Source organism: Microtus pennsylvanicus, chromosome 12 (genome assembly GCF_037038515.1).
Source record: "Microtus pennsylvanicus isolate mMicPen1 chromosome 12, mMicPen1.hap1, whole genome shotgun sequence".
Classification (NCBI taxonomy): Eukaryota; Metazoa; Chordata; class Mammalia; order Rodentia; family Cricetidae; genus Microtus; species Microtus pennsylvanicus.
This window is the reverse complement of record NC_134590.1, coordinates 89,474,470-89,502,402: the sequence shown is the minus strand read 5'-3', so window position 1 is coordinate 89,502,402 and position 27,933 is coordinate 89,474,470. Positions and strand designations below refer to the sequence as shown.

General features: G+C 43.5%; 2 protein-coding genes across 3 annotated transcripts in view; one reads left to right on the top strand and one right to left on the bottom strand.

The window, feature by feature from the left end:
* Window positions 1–1,293, bottom strand: part of Acyp2 (acylphosphatase 2) — a 186,294-nt gene extending 185,001 nt beyond the window's left edge. The window contains exon 1 of one of the 2 annotated variants that reach the window (XM_075942512.1): window positions 1,085–1,293. In XM_075942512.1, the coding sequence (XP_075798627.1) occupies window positions 1,085–1,220 (136 nt within the window). In that variant the 5' untranslated portion in view covers window positions 1,221–1,293. The remainder of the gene's footprint in view (window positions 1–1,084) is intronic. The other variant, XM_075942511.1, reaches the window with a different exon arrangement.
* LOC142832411 (putative E3 ubiquitin-protein ligase IRF2BPL) lies at window positions 1,219–19,861 on the top strand. The gene is given in 6 exon segments (XM_075942814.1): window positions 1,219–1,329; window positions 10,280–10,325; window positions 17,377–17,499; window positions 17,502–17,559; window positions 17,561–18,354; window positions 18,357–19,861. Coding segments are annotated over 6 exon segments (1,770 nt in total). The 3' UTR covers window positions 18,995–19,861.
* Window positions 19,862–27,933: the final 8,072 nt, after the last annotated feature.

The window sequence follows — 27,933 nt, the reverse complement described above, 5'->3', positions numbered from 1 at the left end:
CTTATTACTACTGGAAGTTAATAAAAGGATCCTGTATCCCATTTCTATTACACACATGCACAGCACATTTGGGGTGGGAGGTGGGTGAAGATGGAGGGAGTAGTAAGGAACTCTCCTGTATACCAAATAATGGGATAAAGTTATGAAGGCATAGAATGGAAATCAGACGCAAGCAGAAAGTTCTATCATTGTAAAAGAGCTTTGTTTTTATTTTGGACACAGGGTCTCGTGCACCCTCCACTGGCTCCAGCTCCATCTACAGCCACCTCACAAGAGCTGGCTGGATTACAGGCATATGCCACCACATCACATCGGTGTGGTGCAGGTACCCAGTTAGGCAAGCGCTCTACCAAATGAGCTATATTCTCAGTCTCAAAAAAGCTTTCTTCCTTTAAATGAATAATAGTGTATATTAAATCTTTACGGTATTTATATCCCATTAGATAATTTTCTCTGTGTGTAGATTACGCTGGTCTCGAACCCAAAGAGATCAACTTGCTTTTGCCTAAGGAAGGCATGAACCACCATGCCAAGCCCATTAAGTAAATTTCAAAGAATGTTTTAACGTTGCCATTTACAAATATAAAAATTTTACAAGGTCAGACATTATGTTCTGTGCAACTATTTAAGCTTATAATGAAACAAAAATTAGAAAACTTCATTTAAATTGCATGAGCGAGTCAAAAATATATATTTTTGCACAAATGCAAAAGTAAGTATAAAATATGTTCAATCAATGTTAGTTGGAGGAGGTCTACAACCTCGGACAAAGTAAACCAGCCAGTATCATTAAGCATCCTTGCTAAACCCAAACCTGATAACCTTTTCCGACCCACACCAGCGTTCTCCGGTGGGGTGGCGGCCGCCCCCTCGGATACCCTGGGTGACCTCCCTCCGCCCCCGGCGCCTCCCTGCCGCAGCCCTCCCGCGCACGCGCAATGCCCCCGCTTCCCACGCGCGGCTGCTGTGTCATGGCCGAGCGGAAGTCCGTGCCTCGGAAGGAAGAGGCAGCCCTAAGATGGACGGCCATCTCCCTCCTGTCCCTCCCCCAGCCCCGTCTCGGCCTCCCAGGGTCAGGCTGTACCCTGCACTCTCCCGAACACTTCGTAATCCACAGACTTGAGCGGCTCCGCCATGGCGGCCAGGTTCCTCGCGAGCAGCCGGATCGGAGTGTGCGGCGCGGGCCCGGCGGCGACGGCGGCTGCGCGGAGGAGGCTCATGGGCGCTGGCACGGGTGCCCGGCGGCGACGGCCCGGGACGCGAGCGCCGAGTCACGCGACAGACGGCGTCTGCTCGGTCCCCAGGACCCGGTTCTCTAAAGTGCCCGAGGTCGGCAGGCGAAGGGATTAAACCGAACGATTATATCCATCTACTTACTGACGTATATTAGATACACAAAAATGTTAGTTTTTTTTCCCCCCTTTCCTTAAGGATGAAAATCGGAGGGGACTTGTTGGGACGAGGAAGGGGTAAGAGAGGGTAAGAGCGGATACAAATTACCAAAATTCATTCTATACAAAGATAAAAATGCCAAAGGAGTTTTTCTAAGTTTCAGATGTTTTCAGATCGGTACCCTGTAAAGAGATTAATTCAAACTAGTTAACATTCACCTCACATCTGATTTCATTTAAGTCTCAACAATTTCAAGTTATATTTGTCGTTCTTAATTATGCTCGCCATTCTGTACATGTGGTGCCCTCCACTCCACATGAGCAAATGTGCCCTGAAAAGGAGATCCCCATTTCCAGCCCCTCCTCAGTTACTCCCGGGGTTTGCATTTGAAATGAAGGAGCTGCTTAGCTTAGTGACACAAGGTTTTCCGTTGGCAAATTAATTCCGAAATGTTCTGGCAGCTGCCAAATCCACAGAAATGGTGAGCTAACCGGTCGGTTAAGCTCGTCTTTTTCGGTTAGGCTCCCGATTCAGAAAGGTTTATGCCTGAATCCCAATTCTAAATAGATGCAGTACTGTCTAGGATGAGAGATTTTAATAATTTCCTCCCATGCTAAGGAAGCACAGTCATCTTGTCTGTTGTCATACAGTTTTAGATGTTTGGTAGTTTTGTCTTGACAGTTCTGTTGCCTAGGACAGTTAAGACTGTTTACATTTAGAGAATTATATTTCCTAGTGAGGTATTTAAAGTCTTACCTTATACTAACCCATCACTCCAAATAATCAGGATACAGCTTTTGATAACCGGCCTTCTAAACGTCAAATACTTTTACATGTGAGTTTATTTGTTTATTTGTTATTTAGACTTTTTTTTTGCCTCTTTCTGAATGGAAGAATCTGCTACAACTGTATTAAATACTATATGCCAGTTCTGTCTGGAATACACAAAACTCAGGGCCAGGTGTGGTGGCATACTCGTTTAATTCCAACACTGGAGAGGCAGAGGCCAGCTGATGTTTTAGGTCAGCCTGCTTCCAGGCCTGCTAAGGCTACGTGGTGAGACCCTGTATCAAAATGAGTACTCTGAATCTCGGACAAAGTGTGGTCAAATCAATTTTTAGGTAAGATATGTTCTAGACTTGCTAGTCTCGATCAGTTTAGCTGATGATGGGCTTAATGTTGCAGAGACGTCATAATTTAACTCCTTCTTCTCCACTCCCAAGTCTCTTCCTGAAGACCGCGGAGTCCACATTGATTTTGAGTCATTCTCAGATATCCTCAGATTCTCTCCATTGCATTCAGAACCAAACCTAAGCATCCAGCCTTCTCTAATCTGTTATTTCTTGCTTCCCCAAACACTGAAGGTAACCCACTGTCCAGTGCTTTCAGCAGAATGTAATAAAAACTCTTCTCTGGAACCTACTTTACCTGGGATACCTCCAGGTACCCCTAAATCTTCCCTTTGCTGCTCAGTTGCCTTGCATATCCTTCTCAGATTGCATCCTCCCCATTCAGGGCATCCTCCCTATTCAGGGCATCCTCCCCATTAGTTCTGTGCCTTAAAAACCGTTGCCTAGGAAGGTGGACCTTTTCCTGTTCTTCTCCACTTACCCAGGAGTACCTCTGCCAGTTACCATGTAGCTCTGTATTAACTTCAGAAGTGTTATAGTGACAATTGACATTTGCTTAGCTAAAAAAAAAAAATTATTATATCTGCCAACAGCTGAACATTAGCAAATGAAAATTTCTATGTACCATTTCAGCATGGATTGCTAATAAAATGTGATGCTAGGATTTTAGAATTGTTTTTTAATGTTTTCTTTTTTATTGTTTTTATTGAGCTATACATCTTCCCCTCTCCCCTTCCTCCACACCCCCAATTTACTCAGGAGATCTTATCTTTTTCTCCTGCCTAAGTGGATCCATGTATGTCTCTCTTAGGGTCCTCTTTGTTGTCTAGGTTCTCTGGGGTTGTGGACTGTAGGCTGGTTATCCTTTGCTTCATAAAACTTTAGAATCATAAGCAAATGTTTCTGATATTAAGTAAATTTATATAGGAAAGATCTAGAAAAATTTAGAAAATTAAAAAAATTAGTCATCCATAATCTTAACACATTATCATTTTTTACTGTTTTCTATGTATGTGTGTATACATATGTGTGTATGTATATATGTATTTAAATACAGCATGGATTCAACTATAAAATTAATATAAAACATGCATGCTTTAAGTATGAATTGAGTTTTTGTTGTCTTTTCCAAGTCATGGTATTTCTAATGAATATTTTAATTCATTATATTATGTTTATATTACATAATATTTTAATTTAACCATTATTGCACATTCAGGCTGCTTATTTTTCACCATCATAAAAATGTTGTAAAGGAAATATGTATATAGGTACCTCCCTCCTGTTTGGGGGGATAATCAGAAACCAGGTCTCTGTGTAGCCACCTCAGACCCAATCCTCTCTTCAAGAATTTGTAGGTCAGGAGTAGTGGCATACTCCTATAATCCTACCGATTCAGAGACACTGTGGTTTGAATGTGAAGCAGCCTGACAGGTTCTTGTAGTTAGACACCTGTTCGGTGTATTTATGGAATCTTCAGGAAAGAGAGCCAGGCTGGAGGAAGGGGGCAGCTGAGGTCTATAGCTCAGACCTGCTTCTGCATCTGTATCTATCTCTGTTCCACTGAGGTGTAAACAGTTGCCACATGCTCTTGGCTACAGTTGCTTCTTCCCATACCTTCCCCACCACAATGCACACTCTTCCTTCAAACCACGAAACAAAGTGAATCCTCTCTCTCTTGGGTTGCTTCTGTCAAGTATTTGGTTAGGGAAAAGAGAAAAGTAACTGACACAACAAGTTAAGTCAGTAGGATCTTAAATTTGAGGCCAGCCTGGGCTACAACTTGTCAAAAGGAAGGGAAGGGAAAGGAAGGGGAGGGGAGGAGAGGGGAGGAGAGGTGAAGTTGGGAAGGGGGAGAAGGGGAGAAGTAGAGAGTATAGAAGAATAGCAACTTGCTTGTTTTGTAGTACCCTGTTAGGTTAATACATGGAAAAGGAAACTCTGCCTGCAGGGTCAGTATAACGACCAAGCCCTGGAAACTGTGAAATGGAGGTAGGCAATGCAGTCTCCATGTCCCGATGTCATTGGCCTAAGGAGATAGGTACTACGTATTAATCTCTTTAATTGATCACCTTATCACCACAAAAAAAAAAGTCAATGAGAGAGTCCTAGAGTGATTTCTCAGCAATTTGGTACTAAAATGTGACTGATATCACAGGCAACCGAAATGACTGCCTCTGCCACAATATTGCTGTCCCTGACACACTTTTGTCATCACTAAAAGAGCAGACCCAACAGCTCCCAACACTTAGTGACTCCTCCCAACAGTTCTTGCAGCTTGAGGTAGGTGCTGGACTAGCAACATTGTAAATAGTCTAAGATGCCCCTTATGTTCCACAGGGCATGAAGCCCTTCCTCTTGAATTTAAGAGTAACAGTAGTTTTGCTACTTTGGGTCTTAGAAATGGATGTAGAAGTTTCCTTTCTCCAGTCAGCTAAATTCAATAAATAAGCCTTGCTTAGGTCATAGCTTTGAGTATACTAATTGAACAGAACTCCCCTACTACACACACACACACACAACACACACACCCACACTTCGGCAATGCTGGGAACAGAAGCCAGGGTGTCATGCATGCAAGGCAAATGCCCTACCATTGAGTCAAAGCTTTTAATAGAACTTCTTTGAGCCCAACTAGACTGCAAAATTTTGAATGCAGGCTGACTACTCAATATAACACAGTCATCATCAGCTTTGTTTTGATTTGTTTGTTTGAGGTGTTTTTCGGTTGTTTGTCAGACAGGGTCTCACTATGTAGCCTAGAATTCATGGTAGTCCTCCTTCTTCAGTCTCCCAAGTGCTGAAGTTGCAAGTATCTACCTCATGTGTCTTCTTACATGCGGCAATAGCTATTTCATGTATCCCAGACTAGCCTCAAACTAGCTATGTAACCAGAGACAGCCTTAAACTACAACTACTACATTATCCCCTCTTCTTTCTCAGTCTTCCTCATGTAAGTGTCTGTCTGTCTGTACATGTGCCATGACACATGTATGGAGGTCAGAGAAGAATTTCAGAGAGTAGGTTCTCTTTTTCAATTCTGAGGGTTCTGGGGATCTAACTCAGGACATCAGGCTTGATGGCCCTGTGGTGGTGGTGGTGGTTGAATGCAAGGCATTGTACACGCTAGGCAAAGACATTACAAATTGAGTTACAGCCCTAACACATGAGCAGGTAATTCATGTGTCATGAACAGCACATACGTACTATATTAGTGGTAAATGCTGAAATAAAAAATACTAGAATATATTTGTTATTTGTTTTTAAATCCTCAAGGGTAGGGAGCAAGACATTTTAGATAAAATAATCTTGGGGAACTGATGATGGTTATGAATGTTGAGTTCTGGGTGTATGAAGTTTCATTATACTATTCTCTAATTTTGTATGTGTTTGAAACTTATATAAAGTTTTGAAAATTAAAAATGATTCATTGAGAAACTAGAAAATACTTAATAGCTAGACATAGTGGTGTACATCTTTAATCCCAGCACGGGACACAGACACAGATGTATCTCTGTGAAATCAAGGCCAACCTTATACATATAGTGAGTTCCAGGACAGTCGGGGCTAAATAGAAAGATCTTGTCTCAAAAAAAACAAAAAAACAAACAAAAAAAACCCCTGAATAACAATTTTCAAAACTATCGAAGTCATGAAAAAAAAAAAAGCAACATCTTCCAGAAGTCTGAGGGGTGGTGAACATAATGCCTGCTCCTGATGGGATCATGAAGCAGAAAAGAAACCTAAATAAAACCAAGGAATCAGAAGTCAGAGCTTTGGTTAATAGTAAGAGAACGATATTGGCTGATTAATTGTGATAAAGGTGGCGTTGTGAATGATGTTACAAGCATGTCCATTGCCACCAGTGCTAAGATGGGAGTCATGGGAAGCATTGAAGGTGAGGTGTTCAGGTGCTCTGTGCTATCTTCACAATCATTGTATAAATCTAAAACTGCTTCAAAAGTAAAAGTTTACTGTGTAGGCCAAGTATGGTGATATACACTCATAATCCCAGAGCCTCGGAAGGTGAACGGCAGGGGATCAGGAGTTCAAGGTCATTTTCAGCCACAAAGCAAGGTTGAGGCTACATGAGACCCTTTCTTAATACAACAAAAAATAGGAGGTTTACTTTTCAATGTTTGTCTTCATATATATGTGTGTGTGTTATAATATATAATGAACATTTTACAGATATTCATAATAACATTTCAAAATAATTTCCCATTGTGGTTCACGGAGTCATTTCTTTAAAAACTACTTTCAGAATCACAGTGTCAGTACATGGCAAATGACTTAAACTTTCAATCAATGACTCCCAAGTCATTCTCAGGTCACGACAGAACTGGTTGACTCTCAAACCACTAAAAATCTGACCTGGGATGAAGGTTGGAGAGCAGAGAAAAGAATAATGAACGTAACCCTTGACCCTTTGATAAGCAGTTTGCTGACATATCATGCGGTGGGTGCTCGAGGCTTCTATGCTCTGTAAATATTCTGCATCTTGTATATGTTGATGTGGGAGGGTCTTCTGTTTTGTTTTGATTTCATTGAATAATAAAGAAACTGCCTTGGCCTTTTGATAGGACAGAAAATTAGGTAGGTGGAGTAAACAGAACAGGATGCTGGGAAGAAGGGAAGTGAGGTCAGACGCAATAAAGCTCCAGCCCAAGATGGACGCATGCTGAATCTTTCACGGTAAGACAACACTTCATGGTGCTATACAGATTATTAAAAATGGGTTAATCAAGATATGAGAGTTAGCCAAGAAGAGGATAGATATAATGGGCCAGGCAGTGTTTAAATGAATACAATTTGTGTGTTGTTATTTCGGGTAAAGCTAGCCGTATGGGAGCCAGGCAGGACGAAAAGCAGGCCTGCTCGCCTCCTTCTACAATATGTATTTACTGTCTACCTGATACCCTGCTTCGCTTTTATAAATTAATAAAACCATGACATCAAAAAGAACCTTCTGGCTGGGTGTGGTGGTACACGCCTATAATCCCGGATTAGGGAGAGCGAGGCAGGAGGATCACTGCAAGTCTGAGGCTAGCCTGTGTCCAATGAAATCCTGTTTGAGAACCTAAAATCAAACAAACCAAGGCACCTTTCCAGAGTGCTGTTTAGTTATCAGGCGTAAGCTCTGCTCTCCCGCTGCCACCTGCCAACTGTTGAAGGCAAGACAGGCTATGAGCAGAAATGGAAAGGCAAGCGGCCCCTACACTGCCTCTCATCCCCTGTCACTATTCCAAACTACACACACACTAAACCCTTAAATGAGAAACATATTTAAGCACTGTTAGGATCCTTCACTCAATAGGTGGCTTAAATATAATTTTGACCATGAATTATTATTAGATATGGATATTATAGAAAAAAACAAGTTAAGGAAATTCATGGGGAGAAAAGATTGTGCCAGGCACCTCAGCTGGAGGGAAAGAGACTTCCACATGGCAGGCAAATGCGGAACAGTGGCCACCACCTCTTAGCATCTCTGGACCCAGGAGCAGTATTTTACTCCAAGAACATCTCTCGATTTTTGGGGAGGTGTTTTGGGTCCAGCCTCCTACTGCAAGCCCCAGGCAAGCTACTCTTGACATATATGAACAGCTGCCTGCCAGTAGGAGCACATGAGACACGCCACTACGCTCAGAGCCATAACTGAAAAAAAAAAAAGAACTGAAATTCTCCTTTGCCACCTACACTTTCCTCTGGAAGCTGCAGCCTTCCCCGGCTCCAGGGCTCCAAAATGCAGTTGTCATGCAGGTAGGGAGACAGAACCCCAGCACTGCCTGCTGGGTCACAGCCCTCCTTTCTCCACCGTTCTAAAGATGACTTCTAGCCTCTCATCAGTTCCGGGTTGCTTTCAGTCCATTGATATTCCTCTTCATGACAGGTCATGTTTATCTCTCTGCTGCTTCTATGAATGGGAACTCTTGCTTAGATGACAAGCTTTCTGGCTTCTACCTTGTTGGGCACTGGGTACTCTGTAATTCCTATCACCCGAAATGATTTCTCAAAGGTTCCGTCAAGGTCCTCAGGAATATTATGATCAGGACTGGAGAGATGAATCAGCGGGTAAGAGCACTTGTTGCTCTTCGGTAGAACCTGAGTTTAGTTCCCAGTACCCATGTCAAACACCTCACAACTGCCTGTAAGTCCAACACCAGCGGATCTGACGCCCTCTGCTGGCCTCTGCCGGCACTGCCTTCACTTGCACAGACATAGATACACATCCATTAAAATTAAAATAAAATAGCCAGGCAGTGGTGGCTCATGCCTTTAGTCCCAGCACTCAGGAGACAGAGGCAGGCCGATCTCTTGAGTTTGAGGCCAGACTGATCTACAGAGTTAGTTCCAGGACAGCCGAGGCCACACAAACAAATATCTGACTCAAAACAACCAATAAATAAATACATAAACAAAAATACTATGGTCTTCTTTTGAGTCTTCCTTAAAACTGCAGCAGTGCTCAACATAAAATAATCAACACACACACACACACACACACACACACACACACACACACACACACACACACTATAGAGACCAGGCCTGCTCCTCCCACGTGGAAGCGGCACAGCTCAGAAGGAACGGGATCCTGGCAGTTGGAAGAAAGGAGTGTAACAGCTCAGGTAGCAGAGCGCACTGGCAGTCGGGAGTCAGGCAATAGCATGGGTCACCATAAGCATAGCAGCCAACTGCTCCGGCAAAAGAAGGTCCTCACCTAAACCTTGCTAGAAACTGAAAAGCAGGGCTTATATAGGGTTCCTTAGGGGTGGAGTATTCCCAGGGAGAAGAGGGATTGGTTAGTTTTTCCCTGTTTAGGGATTGGTTAGTTGGTCAGGGGCAGAGATGGCTGATTTCAGAGTCAAACTGTGTTTCTTTCACCGGCCGTTCTAAGGTTTTTGACTCTAGGGTGTCTTTCTTTCACTGACTCTGACTCTCCGGACAAAGTGTGTTTCTTTGGTACTGGTTTCAGAGTCAGGGCATGTTTCTTTGGTACTGGGTTCAGGGTTAAAGTATGTTTTTCACTAGCTCAGTTCTCAGAACCAGGGTGTGTTTCTTTCACTGGCTCTGGTTTCAGAGCCAGGATGGTTTGCTCTGGTTGGGTCTCTTACCCTACACCACGATCTGGCTGAAACTCTGAGAGGTTCCAGTACAGCTAGAGGGACCGGCTCTATTCCCAGCCCTGGCTGAGCACTGAGAGCACTCACCTGAAGAAGGCTCCTTCCCCGGCCTCAGGCAAGCCCTCGGAGCTCTAAGCAGGTGCTTGGTACCCAAACTCAGACCCTTGTGTTTAGGCAGCAAACGTTTCATCACGAAGATCACCCCAAACCCCCATCGCTCTCTCCGTATTCTTAACCCAAGACATTGTTGTTGATGTAAACTTTCACGCAGCCTCTGCACACAACTACCGTCGTCATGGTCGGCACTCTTTCTCCTTCCTGCATCTCTTGCCTTCATTCAAGTTCACCCCTTTGCCTGAACAATGACATTTGATATTTTTTAGTGTGCTTCTTCTTAAACCAAACTCTATTTTTGTGTTTCTGAAAGTATCTTTACATAATCTTGAATGATATTTTTTATGCCTCTGACTTTATTCCTGTTTAAAACCAGCTCTGTACATAAGGGCAAGAGGGTGCAGCTTGGTGGGGACGCAGAATATTGGCGTAGGCATGCTGCAGAAGCTTGTCCATGGGTTTGGTTAAAAGGGAAAGAAAATTCACCTTTGAAACCTCTTGTTTACTTGTTTACAGCAAGACTCCAGCAATGGCGCTCGGGCGACCCCTGGTGGCCTGCAGGGTAAGTGTGGCTCACAGCTAGGGGAAGATGTCCTCCCACGTCTTGAAGTGTTTCTACACTAAACACCCTGGTTGTCAGACAGTAACCATCTGAAGACAAAATATGTAGAGAAATGGACATAAGAGAAGCAGTCCTACAGGCACTTGGATATTGAAATTATCATCTATTAATATCAAATAAACATGCATTCTCTGTGTATAGAGATAACAAACAAGACTGAGGATTTAGGCAGAGATCTGAAAACAATGGGAAGAAAGAGGTGGCGCTGAACCCCGCACCTGTAAACCAGCACCAGGACTTGGTCCTTTGCCGGTGCACCTCAGGATACTCGCTCTGTGCTGACGTTGAGACTAATTCCTCGCCCTCCTGACCGCTGAAAAGCCCCAAATCATAGGGCCAGCTTGCTCCTTTTCTGGAAATGGCTGGCTTCTTGTTGCTCCCTTCCATGACACGGAGAGAGGGGACTTGAGTCTCTGCCTCTTTCTAGAAGGGCACTAATCATAGGATGGGGCTCCATGCACTCAACTTCATCCAAACCTAATTACCTTCCGTGATAGGTTAAGGCTTCAGGGAATGAACTTCGGAGAAACACAGCATTTGGTCCTAAGCAGTGTCTCTCATCTGTCACAACTGCCCTAGTTGGGTATCACCTGACCACTCCAGTGTAACCCACCTCATGTCACCTCAGGCCTGCGCTGGACCCGACTTGCCTCCTAGCCCAGGTTTTCCCATTGCAAAAGAATAGCAAAAGGCCCAGGGTTCATACCATTCTCTTGATACGCAAGGGAACCGATACCCTCGGCTGAACCTTAAACCTGACTTGGGCATTGACCAGTAAAGAAATGATTCCCTGTTCCGCCTCCTGGATGAACAATCCGAGTCCACAGCCCTGTCAAAGACACATTTGTGGGAGCCAAGCTTCTCAGCAGCCCTGTCTGTTGTGCACTGTGTCCCTGCATGCCGTCCTCTATGCCTGGAGTTCACTCCACACGTGACAGGCCCTCTAGCTGGGTGTAGTGGTGCACTCCTTTAATCCCACGCAGGAGAAACCCTGTGAGCTTAAGGCCAGCCTGATTCCAAAGGGAGATCCAAGACAGCCATGACTATAGAGAGAGGAAGCTCAGTCTCAAAAAAATAAATAAAAATGTAAAATAAAAAGAGACTCTTTAGCCCCACCCACACTTGCTTTCTGGGTAGAGCTGTTCTCTCTGCATGCAATAGGAAAGAAAAGAACCCCAAGTTAGAGGCTAACCAGAGGGGTTCACGCTGTCAGAGCTCTGGAGCCAGAAGCTGAACTGGAGGCAGCAGCCAGGCACATAGTCCTGCTTCACACCCTCAGCCTGTCTGTCCCTTCCCAGCAGGCCTCACTCAGGGTCACCCTGGCAGCTGGCTTCTGTCCGTCTAGGTGCCCAAATTTTCCCACTTCATAAAGAAGGACTCTGGTCACATAAGATTGAGCACATCTTCATGGTCTACTGTTAGCTGGTTCTTCATGGCCTGGTGTTAGCTGGTTCTTCATGGCCTGGTGTTAGCTGGTTCTTACGGTCTAGTGTTAGCTGGTTCTTACGGTCTAGTGTTAGCTGGTTCTTCATGGCCTGGTGTTAGCTGGTTCTTACGGTCTAGTGTTAGCTGGTTGACTTCTATAAAAACCTCAGATAGTCCTATTCTGCCATGCTGGAGGTTGGGGCTTCAACTTACGCTTGGGAAAACATCATTTAATGTGTATCACTAAGGAACCCTGGGGGGGGCACAGAAGGGGTGCGTAAAGTGTTTACTGTTCAAGGACCTGAGTGTGGAACCCCAATACCCGTGTAAAAGCTGGGCATGGCAGCATATACTGGGAACCCCAGCACTGTAGATATGGAGACAGGCATATACTGGGAACCCCAGCACTGTAGATATGGAGACAGGAGGATGCCTGGGACTCACTGGCCAGCCAGTCTAGCTGATACAGCAAGCCCAAGGTTAGGTTCCGTGAGAGACCGTGTCTCAAAAACAAGACGAAGAGCTGAGATACCGACGTTTACCGATGACCTACACTCGCACATGCGCACATAGGTACATACGCAGGAAAAGTGAAAGAGATGTGTGTCTAGCTGCCCAAAAATCAAAATCTAGAGCAAGATTAAACTATTCTTAGAAACAGACTGTAAAAGATATAGACAACATCACTGAGCCTCAGAGGCCCACCACAGGGCCCGCCCCGGGCATCCGTATTCTCTGGAAAAGGCGCCCAGCATGCTTCTGAGCGGTCCAAAATTCCAGGTCCGTGTTTCCTCACTGCCTGTTTTAAGTCTACCGACACCTTGAAGTAGATTTCTATTCCCCAGCTTTTCTTGTCTCTGAAGAGAAAATCGTTCTGAATTACTCAAGTCTGGGGATTACAGAAGCTTCAAATTACTTCTAATGTTTAAAATGCCCTGAAGGACGGCAAAGCCCTGTAAAAGGGTTTGAGCCAGGGCTTTTTACAAACTATCCCTAGCTCACACTCAAATAAGATTTATATTTCTTTTGTTTTCCTTTGCTTGTGTATATGGGTGTTTTGCCTGTGTGGATGTAAAGATGTCCTGTGATGCAGTGCCCACTGTGGCCAGTAGAGGGAGCCAGATTCTCTGAGCTGGACCTAACAGATACCTGTGAACATCTGTGGTGTTGGGCTTCAAGCCAGGGTCCTCTCCAAGGGCAGGAAGGGCTCTTAACCATCTCTCTGGCCCTACAGATATTTGTTAGTCGAAGTATTCCAGACAAAGAAAACCTTGGAAGCTCCCCCGACTGAGCTATGATGTCAACACATCCCTAACAGTAAACTTCCTCAGGTCAATCGCGGAGCAAGACAAACTGCTTCCGTTTTCTTTAAATGGAAAAATGTGTATTCAAATATGCACTTCAAAAATCCACACTATTGGAGCCAGAGAGATGGCTCAGCTGTTACGAGTGCAGGCCGCTCTTCCAAAGGTCCCAGGTTCGAGTCCCAGTACCCACATGATGACTCAACCACTTGTAACTCCAGGTCCCGGGGATCTGACACTCTCTGGCCTCTGTGGGCCCTGCACTCACCTGGTGGGCAGACATACATGCAAACAAGACACTGGTGCAAATTTTTTTTTTTAAATTCCACACTCTCATCAACTAGTTCTCATTCTGAGAAAACAAGAATGTGTCTCCCACTGCATTTACCTTCGAGCGGCTCAGTGGACTCATCTCGGGATTTTCTAGAATTTCAGCCCCTGATCATTGAGGGTTTGGGTGTGTCTATATAGGGTACCACGATGGATTTTATTTTCTCTTATATGCATAAAATTAATTTTATCTGTTTTGCATTGTCAAGTTGGATATAATCATAAAGCAAGGTATTTGTGTTATAAAAATGAAGATAGCCATTTCAGTAAGCACCCCAGGAGGTTGGGAAGAAGTTCCTGGGAAAAACAAACAAACAAAAATGATAATTTCTGTTGGAAAAAATAGATGTCTGCATTAAGGTAATGATGGAGAAGATCAGTTAAAATGGCAATTGGAGAATTTTTAAATGAAATGAGAGTAGAAAGAAACTTTCTAAACTTAACGGATGACTTACCAAGCCCTGAACATTGTTCTCAAGGAGGGGGACAGCTCAGCATAGCTACTGACCACACTGCAGAATTGTACCCTGCACAGAGTGCCTGTACTAGATATGGCCATGCCAAGAGCTGAAGGCTGAGCAGCAGGCACTCACAGGACAGATGATGGCCATGTTCCAGAGCTCTGGGTCTATTTTAAATTACAAGGAAAGGGCACTGAGCTCAGAATTCATCCAGCAATGATGGCAAGCCTGCCTGTGGTCTGAGGGATCCCAGTGTGCTTCCATCAGCCACTGGCAAAGGTAAAAGCCCGTCATCTCTAGAGGGAATTGTCCTTAGTTCAGACCAAGGATGGCCCTAATAGACCAGTAATGAACTCATCATTGCAGGGAGGGAGCCAAGGATCGTTGGGAAGAGCCGCGGATGACCACGCATTCCTACTGCTTGGCATGCTGGTGCTACTCCCTCAGCCTGCAGAAGACTGTTTGCAGCTCACCAAAACAGCAGAGTAGAAGGTGCCAGCCTTAACCCCACACAGAAGAAACATTTGTACACACACGCATCCATGTGCACACACACACACACACAAACACACACGTGCCTACATTGTTATTCACAAGCCACAGTAGCCTAGAGAAGGAACTGAAGAACCCAACAAATGCTTCCCTCAGGAACAAGATGGGGCGAGCCTCTGTGAAGGAGCCACCCCTGGTGTACTAGGACTGCAAAAAGAACAGAGGAGGCTGGCATGAGTCACACAAAGGATCCATCGTCCACCCGACAGCCTGCTCTGCAGAGGACACTGCGCCTCCTGCCATGAGGTGACCATCAGGCCTTCCTGCTTAGACACCCAGAGAGAGATACAGCCATGCACCCCTCCCCACACCCAAGATGACATTTGAGGGGTTGCTATCCCTGTCACAAACCCACCTGCCACTGGGCATCCTTGGTAGAGCTTCCAACAGCAGCTTAAGTGGCCTGAGTGTTGTGATAAAGGAGACTGTGGAGGCTGGGATGATGGGAGGTAAATACAGCAAATGGTAGCAGGAGGGAGGTAGAGAATGGAAAGGAAGAGAAAGAGGAGGGAGGAGAAGAGGAAGAGGGAGAGGAGAGGGGTAGGTGGAAAGGATGAAAGAGGAGAGGAGGGTGGGAAGGAGGAAGGGGAAAAAGAGAAAGAAGTGGGGGGAGCGTCTCCCAAGCCAGGGATCAGTTCTGCAGAAGGCAGTGCCTGCACAGCGCAGTTGCGGAGGTCACAGCTCCATCCCGTATGGACAGTGCGCTCACCTCCGCTATTCAAACCTGCTATTCTCGGAAACTGAATACTCTCTGACTCTGGATTAATCTAGCAGCATTTATAATCAAATGTCTTTTATCAGCTTTTGCTCCTTCCTCAGCCATCAAACAATTTAAACACAACACAATAACATACAGTATCCAGACTCTCTGTATATTTTCCATCTTTACGTGGCTTTATTTTAAACTCTATTTTTTTAAATTTTTATTTAAAATTTTTGGCTTTTTAAGGCTAGGTTTCTCTGTGTATCTTTGGCTGTCCTGGCACCACTCACTCTGTAGAGCAGGCTGTCCTTGAACTCATAGAGATCCACCTGCCTCTGCCTTCCAAGTGTTGGGATTAAAGGTGTGTGCCACCACACCCAACTACTCTCTTTCTTCCTTTTCTATTTTAAGGGCTTTATCCTTTTTCTTTTCTCTCCCAAACTTATACATATATATTTAACACACTGTAAACCATTTACCATACAAGTCTTTAATTTGCTAAGCGATATGGCTAGGATTAAGGCTGTGGCTTTGAGGGCTGCATCCAGCCCATTTTTTAAGCTTTCTGAAATTCTAGCCTCATGGCAGAGGTACTGGCTGGAGCCATGTTTATTGCCACAACTCTATGATGTTTCAAGGTCCCTGCCACCACCAAAAAGCATGCAGTCAGCTTTTCATCAACACCATTTAAGTGTTTCATGGAAGGGCCTCTTAAAAGAGTTGCAAGGTTTTGTAGCTAAAGCTGAGTCAGGAACCCTCTCTTAAATGAGAGTGCTTGCCTCTAGCTAACAGAGCCCACCTGAGAAAATGCTACCAAGAAGCCATGCTTACCTCTGTACTTTTTTTCTAGAATTATTTCCCAAGCTCTCTTGGGTTTTTAAGTGGATTTAGTCAGCCACACATTGGCACACCATTTGTTGACTGAGATTTCTGTCCTGCCAGGTCCCACAGCCATTTAGTCCCAAAGAAATACACAGAGGTCTACATTAATAATTAGCTGATTGGCCTATTATCTCAGGCTCCTTATAACTTATATTAGCCCATAATTCTTGCCTGTGTTAGCCATGTGGCTTTGGTACCTTTTTCAGTGAGGAAGTCATATCTTGCTTGCTCTGTGTCTGGATGACAACTGCAGACTGAATCTTTCCACTTCCCAGAATTCTCCTGTTCTCCTTGCCATGTCTCTACTTCCTGCCTGGTTGTCCCACCTATACTTCCTGCCTGGCTACTGGTCAATCAGCATTTATTTAAAATACAAGTGACAGGGAACAGAACATTGTCCCACAGCAAGGATCCCTGGGAAAATATGAGAAAAAGGCCAAGTCCTGGGAAGACCACCTATAATCTCTGTTGATAGCTATCTCTGTCAAGGTTCAGGAGGTCTTCCTTGATCAAAGCTGGTCCATCTTAATGTAGAATTAATCTGTAGCCTCTTCTTTCCTATGGAAACAAAAGTAAAACTGCTTCTACAAGCAATGTGTCTTTTAAGTTCCATTTTACAAATATATTTTTTTACTTTTTTAATTTTAATGCCTTAAAGAAAAAGCATTTTTAAAATATTTAGTTTGGTATTTTTTTTTCAGTCTCTCTTTCAATCCTGTGTCTCCCAGCAGCTATCTCTTGTCCATCAGCCATCAAAAAATTCAAAATCAACACAATAACATATAGGATCCAGACTCCCTGTGTATTTTTCAATCTTTATGTGACTTTTTTCTTTTATATTACTTTTACTTTTTCTTTAAAGACCTTATTTTATTTTTAAAACTATTTATTACTTTCTTTAACTGTCTATACCCATTTTCTTTCTTTCCTAAGATTACACACATTGTGAAATACATTGGAACCTGTTCAGAGGCTTTTCTGTATGGACCTCTTTTTACTGTGTCTCCTTTAGCCTTCTTTGTCTGTGTGAGCAAAAGTTAAATTCACTATATAGAATGTTGTTTGGTTTGAAGACACTTCTGTGTACCAAGGTGGGAATTTGTCATGCTATGCTCAAGTCCATATGCTTTAGAATCTCTGTATCGCAGCTCACATGGGAGATACAGTTAGGAAGCTGTTTTTTGCTCCACTCGTGTGTTCTAAAACCCTTTTTTTAATTTAAACTTTTTTAGGCCCTGTGAAAATTTGAGAGCTTCATGTTGGTGTGCCATTTTAACTGGAAGGTTATTTGTTCTGCCAGATCCTACAGCTGCTTTTAAAATAACCACTCTGAGACTTAATATTAATTATAAATGTTTTACCATTGCCGCAGACGCTGCTTGATGGCCCGGCCAGCGCTGCGGTGCTGCCTCCGCCCCACGGCTTGGGGGGCAGCAGAGGGCCCCCGACTCCAGCGCCGCCTGTCTCGGGGCTGCCCCGGGCGTGTCGGCCACTGTATCCTCCGCGCCGTCTTTGACCTTTGGCAGAGGTGGACGTGGGTGCTGGTGGCAAGAGGCCTGGTTCGGTATCGAGTACGGACCAGAAACGTGAGCTGAAGGAGAAGCAGCGCAACGCTGAGGCCTTGGCCGAGCTGAGCGAGAGCCTGCGCAACCGTGCGGAGGAGTGGGCCAGCAAGCCCAAGATGGTCCGTGACACACTGCTCACGCTGGCTGGCTGCACGCCCTACGAGGTGCGCTTCAAGAAGGACCACTCGTTGCTGGGTCGTGTCTTTGCCTTCGACGCTGTCTCCAAGCCCGGCATGGACTACGAGCTAAAGCTGTTCATTGATTATCCCACGGGCTCCGGCAACGTGTACTCCAGCGCGTCCGGGGTGGCCAAACAGATGTACCAGGATCTCATGAAACACTTTGGCCGTGGTCTGTCCTCTGGCTTCAAATACCTGGAGTACGAGAAGAAGCTTGGTTCAGGCGACTGGCGCCTACTTGGGGACCTGCTGCCTGAGGCTGTGCGCTTCTTCAAGGAGGGCGTGCCCGGCGCGGACATGCTGCCCCAGCCCTATCTAGAGGCCAGCTGTCCCATGTTACCCACTGCGCTGGTGAGTCTCAGCCGCGCCCCCAGTGCACCTCCAGGAACTGGAGCCTTGCCACCAGCGGCGCCCACGGGTCGGGGTGCAGCCTTCAGCTTGCGCAAAAGGAAGGCATCCCCGGAGCCTCCGGACTCAGCTGAAGGTGCACTGAAGCTCGGCGAGGAGCAGCAGAGGCAGCAGTGGATGGCAAACCAGAGCGAGGCGCTGAAGCTCACTATGTCCGCGGGGCCTTTGCGACGCCAGGGCACGCAGCAGGGGGACCACCCCCACCCCCTCCACCTCTGGGACCTCATTCCAATCGGACCACCCCGCCAGAGTCAGCCCCCCAGAACGGTCCGTCCCCCATAGCCGCGCTCATGTCAGTGGCAGACACTCTGGGCACAGCGCATTCGCCCAAGGACTGTAGTTCAGTGCACTCTACCACTGCATCCGCTAGGCGAAATAGCAGCAGCCCGGTGTCGCCCGCCTCCGTGCCAGGGCAGCGTCCCCTGGCATCACGCAATGGGGACCTGAATTTACAGGTGGCGCCCCTGCCGCCTAGCGCCCACCCAGGCATGGACCAAGTGCACCCCCAAAACATTCCGGATTCCCCTATGGCCAACAGCGGACCCCTCTGCTGTACCATTTGCCACGAATGTTTGGAGGACACTCATTTCGTTCAGTGCCCGTCTGTCCCTAGCCACAAATTTTGTTTCCCTTGTTCTAGAGAGAGTATCAAAGCCCAGGGGGCTACAGGTGAGGTGTATTGCCCCAGCGGAGAGAAATGCCCCCTAGTCGGGTCTAATGTACCTTGGGCCTTCATGCAGGGCGAAATTGCAACTATCTTAGCTGGGGATGTTAAAGTGAAAAAAGAGAGAGACCCTTGAACCGCAGGGCAGCGACCCCTTTGGCCCTAGATCACCTCCTCTTCAATCTGGAGGGCCCTCCCCCCACCTGCCTCCATTTCCCTTCCCACCAAGATGTAGAATTGTGAATATAACTGCAAAAAGTTAGTCTTATGTGTAGACATTATTTTCGTCCTATGTTTCTATATTTTGAAACAGGTATATAACTTCTTCATTTGAAGGATAAGCTGGTTGTGTTAAGCAGTATAATATTGATTGGATCATTTGCATCGTATTCGTTAGCATTTATTTGGTGGCAGAATGTTTGCCTAGGTACAGCGTTAATAGCCCTTAGGAACAACTGCTGCCAGTGTGTATTTTTGTAAATGTTATGCACTCTGAAAGGAAAAACACACAAAAGAAAAAGATTTTTTTTGTTTTTGTTTTGCCAAGGCCAGTGTTGCTGCCTAAAAAAAAAAAAAAAGAAAGAAAGAAAGAAAAGAAAAGAAAAAAGAAAAAAAATTGATGCTACAAAATGGTGAAAGCTTCTCTCTAAACAGCCCCAAGTGTTGAAGTCTTCACTTAATTTTGTTCTGTTCTGTTTTGTTTTCCTGTTTTGTTTGCAAAATAGTAAGGGGGGTGTTGGGAGGGGATGGGTGTTTTTTGTTGCAAGTTTGTGAGGGGGAAAATGTTTCAGTTTGTTTCTCCTGACCTGAATGTGTTGGATCTTCACGTGTTGTTTTGTTTTGGCTTTATTGATGCACGTATACTTTTGAACCGTAGAGCGAAAAGCTAGACATGGAGAACTTGCTATGTTTGTCCTTTATACATTTCTGTAGTTAACAGAACACTGTAATGTGCCTTGGAGCTTAGTAACTTGTAATAAATTCAATTGATAATTAAAAAATAAATAAATATTTTACCAATGGCTCAGGCTTATTACTTTCTAGCTCTTACATCTTAAATTAACCCATATATATTAATTTATGCATTGCCATGTGCCCCGTGGCTTACCAGTGCTCTATCATGCTGCTCCTTGGGTGGCTGCTGGTATCTCCCAGACTCTGCCATTATTTTCCTGTATCTTGGATTTTCCACCTGGCTCTAACCTGCCTTGTCATACACAAAAGCAGCTTTATTTACCAACCAACACATATTTGTAGCCAGATGCTGCTCATTTGTTTCCTGGCCACCAAGACCCTAAATAATTACACAAAAAAATATATTAATCGCAATACTTTTTGGCCAATAGGTTAAGCGTATTTCTAGTTAACTCTTATATCTTAAATTAACCCATTTCTATCCATCTGTATATTGCCATGTGGTTGTGGCCTAAAACATATTCATAGCATACAGAGGGAAATTCTACGTTACATATTCACAACAAATAGGGAGACATCCCATATCAAACCTCTACATGTATGCCTTGGAAAGTGTGCATGCACACACACACACACACAAATTTTAAAAAGAATAACAAAAAGATTACAATAACAGATACCATCCCTGGCATGGATAAAAAATAGAATAAAATAAAATGCAACATGATGCTGAGCAATTGAAGAAGTATAAAAAAGGAGAAATATTTGGAACTGGAGAGTTAGTTCAGTAGTTAAAAGAACATGCTGATCTTATGGAGGACCCAAGTTCTAGCACACAAGTCAGGTGACTCACACCTGCCTGTGACTCCAGTTCTAGGGGACCCAACAATCTCTTCTGGCCTCTTTAGCATTGTATCACGCACACATGAACACACACACACATGCAAATTTATACCATAATAAAGATAAGTCTTTAAGAGGTTGGACCGATGGTTTAGCTGCTCTTCCAGAGGTCCTGGGGTCAATTCCCAGCACCCATAGCAGCTCATATTTGTCTGTAACTCCAGTTCCAGGACTCCTCACACCCTCACAGAGACACATATGCAGGCAAAACATCAGTGAACATAAAAATATATATTTAAAAATAAATAAATCTTTAAAAGAAAAGAAGGAAGAAAGTTTGATTGTCTGCTTGGAACTAGTGTTTTTGTGAATGGGGGCTCACCTTTATAATCCAGCACTCAGGAGGCTGACTCAAGATTTCTTGGTTTGGGCTGCCAGCCTGGCCTATAGAGTGTACCCTTCTCAGAGAAAGACCCTCCTACTGAAATACAATTAATAAAGACTCAGATAAATTGGGGTTCAATCTGAGAACCAGAAAAGCAAAGCAACCAGCCAATGACTTATCTCAACCTCAGTTTGAAATGTTAATTCTGCCTCCAAGAATCTCAGAATGAGACCATGTATGAGAGCTGTTTCCTCCCATCTTCTAATCCTCTCTAGGGCTGGGATTACAGGTGTGTACCACTGGGATTAAAGGCATGTGCCACCTGGTTTCTATGGCAACTAGTGTGGCTACTGGGATTAAAGGTGTGTGTTACCACTGCCTGGCTGTAAGGCTGACCAGTCAGGCTGTTTTACCCTCCCCATCCTCAGTCAAGCTTTATTTATTAAAATACATTTGAAATGCCACTACATTTCCCCCTTTTTATCTAAAATAAAAAGACAGTTATAACTAATATAAGAAAAAATTATACAATAAGTACAATAAATATATACAATATATACAGGTAATAAATACGTCAGCAATGTCTAGTCCATTTGCATTCAACAAATTCAGAGAAAATGCTCCATATCTATCCTATCTTGGTGAGTCCAACGTCTTGTACCTAATTTACTTTCTATCATAATTTGCGTTACCATCAAAAACTATCTTTTGATATCTCTCAACTTTATATACTTTACACTTCTTTAGGGAATTTCTTTTTTAAGCCTCATAAACAAAGGAAACTATAACTATCTAGTCTTCAACTCCCTCAGAGACCCAAGAAGGAAATAATATTAACTGAGTAAGCAGGAAGTGCAAGCAAGTAACTTCCAAAAAAAATGTGAGTAATGGCAGAAACAGCTGGCTGCCTGGACAGTCACCAAAGTTCCTCTGCAACACTGGGGCACCCATCTTCAGTCTACAGATCTAACACATCTGACAGACTTTTCTGTGAAGCAGCATATTTTGTGTCCTGCTTATGTAATTAGGACAGTATACTGTCAGCAGTCAAGACAGGCGCATTTTCTTACTTTTGCCACAAAGAAAGTAAACTCCATGTGGAGTTTCTTCTATGCTCATTATCTTCTCTGAAGAAAATTGATGCTGCCAGGAGCAGACATGTCTCATTATCATGAAAAAGAACATAGATTATTAAAACATCTTAAATGCCATATTCTGTATATTTCTGAAGTGTTTGAAGATGAGTTGTCTATCTAAAATATATCTTTGTTTGACCTTGAAAACATACCTAATGTGACTACAAGTTGTATTAAAATAGGTGACTAATTACTAACCTGCATTATCTAATTATCCTAAATAGTTGGTGATATTAATTTTCAAAGACTAGAGATATGGATTACATTGTTAAATGAGCTATGTATAGGTACAATACCTTGAATGAGATTAGGAATGTTCTAATCTACCTGGGAAGTAGAAAAAGACAAGATATCCTGAGTAAACTGGGAGTATGGAAAGGGTAGAATGAGGGGCGGGGAAAAGAGGGGAATGGAGAAAAATATATAACTCAATAAAAAAAAGAATTTCTATTAAAAAATTTAAATACATTTAAAATAAATTTTTAATTAGAAAAGATTAGAAATATATATAAAGGGTGTTATAAAAAATCTCAGACCTTTTAATCTTTTATCCTCTCATATTCATACCCTCTTTTTTTTTCTTGTTTTTTTTTTTGTTTGTTTGTTTGTTTTGGTTTGGCTTGGTTTGGTTTGTCTGAGACAGTTTCTCAGTAGCTATGGAGCCAGTCCTGGAACTCACTATGTAGACTACTGGGATTAAAGGTGTGAGTTACCACTGCCTGTCTGTAAGGTTGACCAGTGTGGCTGTTTTACTCCCCCCATTTCCAGGCAAGCTTTATTTATTAAAATACATTTGAAATGCCACTACATGCCTACCTCAGGTTACAGGCTTGTGTAAATAACTTGACAACTATTTATTTACCTTTTATAGTCAGTTCATGTTCTAATTTTTCTGAGTAAGAAAAAACTGTTCTAATAAAGTATCTCACGCTGCTGCCTCGTATTGATTTACGTTGTTTGTCTCTGTCAGGTCTCAAAGAAAGCCAGAAAAACAGCTTACTGAGGTGCTATTAGCATGCTAAAGCATATCCTGGCTTCTCTGCTGATTCTTCTCTCATATACACCCTCCCTCTCTAAACCTCTCTGGCTCCTGAGTTTTCCTTCCCTTCCCCCAGCTTCTGATTCCCATAAAACCCAGGCACTTCAGGCACAGGCTTCCTTGGTCCTCTACTCCTGTCTCTTGTCCCTTCTCTTGCTCCTCTCTCGTCCATTCTTGCCCAATCCCCACCAACTCCTCTCATAGTCCAGTATTTTGCTGGCCATGTTCAATCTGTTACTTATTCTGCTCTGGACTCTTCCAGATGTCTGGCTGAACTTTCTTTCATATCTACAATAAAAACCATTCCCCTGGTGAGGAAACCCAGGAGGAGCATGTGTGAGCCTACGTCCAAGGGGTTCAGTTTCTCTCCTAACCTAAACAAAGCTGCTGTCTGACTCTCCTAAGATATGTAAGGGTCATTTTTTTTTTCCTTCTGGCTTCTGTCACCCACCATATTTGACTCTAAATTCTGGAGATTACCTCCACAGCATCTTCTTTCCTCCACCTGCTCTAACGATCCATCTCTCCTCACCTGATGTGGGATTCCCTTCTGTACACCGTGAATCTCATTGGTGAATAAAGAAACTGCCTTGGCCTGTTAACAGGGCAGAACTTAGGTAGGAAGGGAAAACTAAACTGAATGCTGGGAGAAAGGAGGCAGAGACAGAGAAAAGTCATGCAGCCCCGCCGGAGACTGATGTCGGAAGTTTACCTCATAACCCACTGCCAACATGGCGATACACAGACAAATGGAAATGGATTAAATTAAATTGTAAGAGCTAGCCAATAAGAAGGTAGAGCTAATAGGCCAAGCAGTGATTTAATTAATACAGTTTCTGTGTGATTATTTCGGGTCTGGGCTTCGGAGCAGACAGGAACCAACAGCAGCCCTTCTTGCAACACTCACCTACTTGAATAGCATCTCTCTGGCTCCTGCAGTCTGCTGTACCCTCGTGGGCACATCCCTGCAAAGACAATTGCTACTCTCTCTATTGGAACTCTCCCTTTTTCCAAAATCTCTCCCAGTCCACCTCTTCAGCTGTTGCCTCCTCTACCTGCTGAAACCACTCCTCTTGCCTCCTCTACTGAGTTAGTGTCCCTCTGGAGCTGCCTGCTTTGTCTGCGATTACCAAAGCCACAGTAGTGTACCAAGACGTTCCTTTCAGCCCACTGGACTGCTATCCCATAAAAAAGGATGCCTCTCCTCTGTGATTTGGGACATTTCTCTCTGACAAGTCTCTCAGTCTACATGGGGATGTCCCGGGTTGAAATTCTTGTCAACACAACAATTAATCTCTGTTGCTCCCTCTGTTTCCAGATTCTTCCTCGGGCTTCCTTGCCTCTCTAGGAGCTGCGGTCCTCTGGTTTCTCCATGCCCTCCTGGAATATCCTGCAGCTCTTTCCTTATCTCCCCATCAGAGCTGCCTGCCCTGTCTCTCCTCATGCCTTCCTGTGCCTATATGGTAATATTGCCATATGACCCTTCTCCCTCATGGCTACTCTCTTCTCTGTCTCTCAGTTCCCTTGGAGCTTATTGGAACTCTCCCTCCAGAGGAGTTCCTGTCTGCAACCCTTTATCTTTTCCTTCTCAGACTCAGTTTCCTTCTCAGAATCAGTGATTTCATGAAAGTCTCCCTGTCTTATGACAAAAGGCTTGCCTTCAGAACAGCTTGGTGGCCAACGATGGCATACTCGGTTCAGATTCTCTCACATGGTAACAACTTCTAGCACTTCCCAAACAAATGATCATAGAATCTCTTAAACCTAAACTTTTTCTGCTCTAAAGCTTCAAAATTCTCTTATCTCTAAGACTTTTCTACTTTGTACTCTTAAAACCTTTTATCTCTATTATTTCTTTGCTCTCTGCTCTCGGAAAGGTTTTTTTTCCCTTAGGACTATGCTGTGAACTATCTTAGTATTTGTAAGTTTATTGACTATGGTTAAAAATTTGTAAAATCTGTAACCAAAAGTTAGCTTAAAACTTGTAACAAAGGGCTGATAGTTAAAAAATCTATGCGTATGTAATCTTATTTAGAAAGATAGATCGACTAACTGTGTGTATAATTTGAATTCAATTCTTGTTTAGGAAATAGATGTTTTTAAGCAGCAACCATGTGACTGGCATCCATCTTAACAAAGGTAGGAGAATACATGAAATGTAACCTTAGCACTATCTTGACTATATGACCACGTGGTATAAACAAACTAATGTAAATTTATACAACTCCTTAGTTCTACTGAGCTCTGGGCTTGTCAGCGCATCTCCTTTTAGACTAAGGAGGCAACACCAGGTCTCCAAAAATATTTTGGATTAGATAGATTTTTGTATGATGATAAATTCCTAAAGTTATAAAGGTATACTGCTAGTAGAAATTGACTTAGAGATGTATGTCTAACTACCTACGTCTTTGCTAACTGCTCAACACCAAGCTTCTAAAAATGTTTAGATAAAAAGTATATGTAGGGGAAGCCCCAGCCAATCACCTTGCTTGTAGGGCGGGGTCCCCTGAGGATATTTTTTACTTATAAATATTGCGGTGTGCTCCCCGCCTTCCCTTCTGCTTTCCTGTTCTCCGCAGGAACCTCGGTTCTGTAAATCTTTTCCTTATTAAAGCTGAATATTTTATTATAATTTCTGTCTGCTGTTCATTTACGCCATAACATTTTGGCGCCCAGCGTGGGGCCATTTTTGACAACACTATGGCTGGACCTTCTCAAAATGCTCAGAGGCTAGTTACAATTTTCTTAGGTCAAAGGTTAATTTGGGATTTATTTTTTTTTTTTTTTTTGGTTTTTCGAGACAGGTTTCTCTTTAGCTTTGGTGCCTGTCCTGGAACTAGCTCTTGTAGACTAGGCTGGTTTCGAACTCACAGAGATCCGCTTGCCTCTGCCTCCCAAGTGCTGGGATTAAAGGCGTGCGCCACCACCACCCAGCAATTTGGGGATTTTACCATCATTTGCTTTCACAGGACCCCCTAAGAAGAACGCCGCCCCCATGTCAGCTGGAAGCAATCTTAGAGGACAACATCCCCTCTCCCAACAGAGTTTGCCCTCAGGGTTAGGAACATCATTTAGTGGTTGGTATAGGGTTGAGGGGATGGGGGAGATATTTTATGTAATTAGGGGTACTTTCAAAAAAAGGAGGGATTAACTGGTTTGATGGGATGATTGGTATTTGTGAATTACTTGTTTTTAGAAAATTGTATTGGTATTGTTTCTTGTATATTGATATATTGAATATTAAATGTGAGTGCTCCTACCTCTATTTTTTTGTATAAGAGTATGCTTATAACTTTGTCTATATTGTATTGATACATTTGCCATATTACAATGTACATTTCTACCTCTGATATTATTTATATAATAACATTGTTTACATTTGATATGTAATGACATTGTTTACAGTTGGAGATCATTGTCTTCATATATTGCACAATTATTTATTCTCTTAGTCTTCAAGTTAGATAGGTATCGAGAATTATGTGTTTGTCATATTTATTTTTAGGATAATAAGGTTTTTTAGATACATAGAGATTATATTTAGTATAGATAGTATAATCTTCAGCCTCTTTGAAGAGCTGTAGAAAATGGCCTTTAATCTAACCTAGAATTCTGTGCCAATGAGACACAATCATTCCTGACAACACCACTCTACTCCTGAGAAAACGTTGAGCACCAAAGACACTCCACTGGGAGCTTGTCTTCTTGGCAAAACTGGCCTTTGGGTTAAAAAAGCCCATACCTCGACTACTGACAAAGATACAAAATATCCATAAGTGGATAAAACAGGATTGTCTTATCTTGCCAAGACAGGGTTGGATAGTTCTAAGAAAGTTCCTTGCCTTTAATAATGGTCTGTCAGTTATATTAGACCTTAGCCAAAGTTGGTTGACTCAACATTGCAAACGAGACTTTGGGTGATTGCCCAGGTAGTCAGTTGTCTCTGTCATTTGTTGCACATTTTGGATATTTCTCGTTTGTTAAGTAATATTACTTCCCTTCTCAGATCTCACGGAGTTGAAGATTAGATAATTGTGGTTACTCTCTACATTATTTAGACTCCTTGAAATTGAATGTTTAGTATATTTATTATTTGTTCCTATTGTATATAGTTGTGTTTGGTTTGGCTCTATCTTATTTAGACAAAAGGGGGAGATGTAGGGGAAGCCCCAGCCAATCACCTTGCTTGTAGGGCGGGGTCCCCTGAGGATATTTTTTACTTATAAATATTGCGGGTGTGCTCCCCGCCTTGAACCACTTCTCATGGGTCAAATGGATTCCAAAAAAAAACAATCCTATCAATGAACAGCCTAAGCTTCCCTGCCTAGTCTCTATTGCTGAGGAAAGGACCCGCCTCCTCCCTCACCTCTGGTGTACCCCCTCCTCTCTCCATTCCTGGAACTGGCCAACATTCCAGCATTCCTGAACCCCTGCCAATGACTCTCTAATTTTTATTTATTTGTTTGTTTGTTTATTTATTTATTGGGTTTTTTTTCAAGACAGGGTTTCTCTGTGTAGCTCTGGCTGTCTCTGAACTTGCTCTGTAGACCAGGCTGGCCTCAAACTCAAGGAGATCCTCCTGCCTCTGCCTCGCAAGTACTGGGATTAAAGGCATGTGCCACCACACCTGACTGAAGAAATATTCTTAATAGAATAAAATCCTTAGATTGGAAAATACTAACAAACTCATTAACAATAGGCTAACATTAAATATAGACATACCGTTAATTAATCAAGATCCTGGCTTAGATGAATTT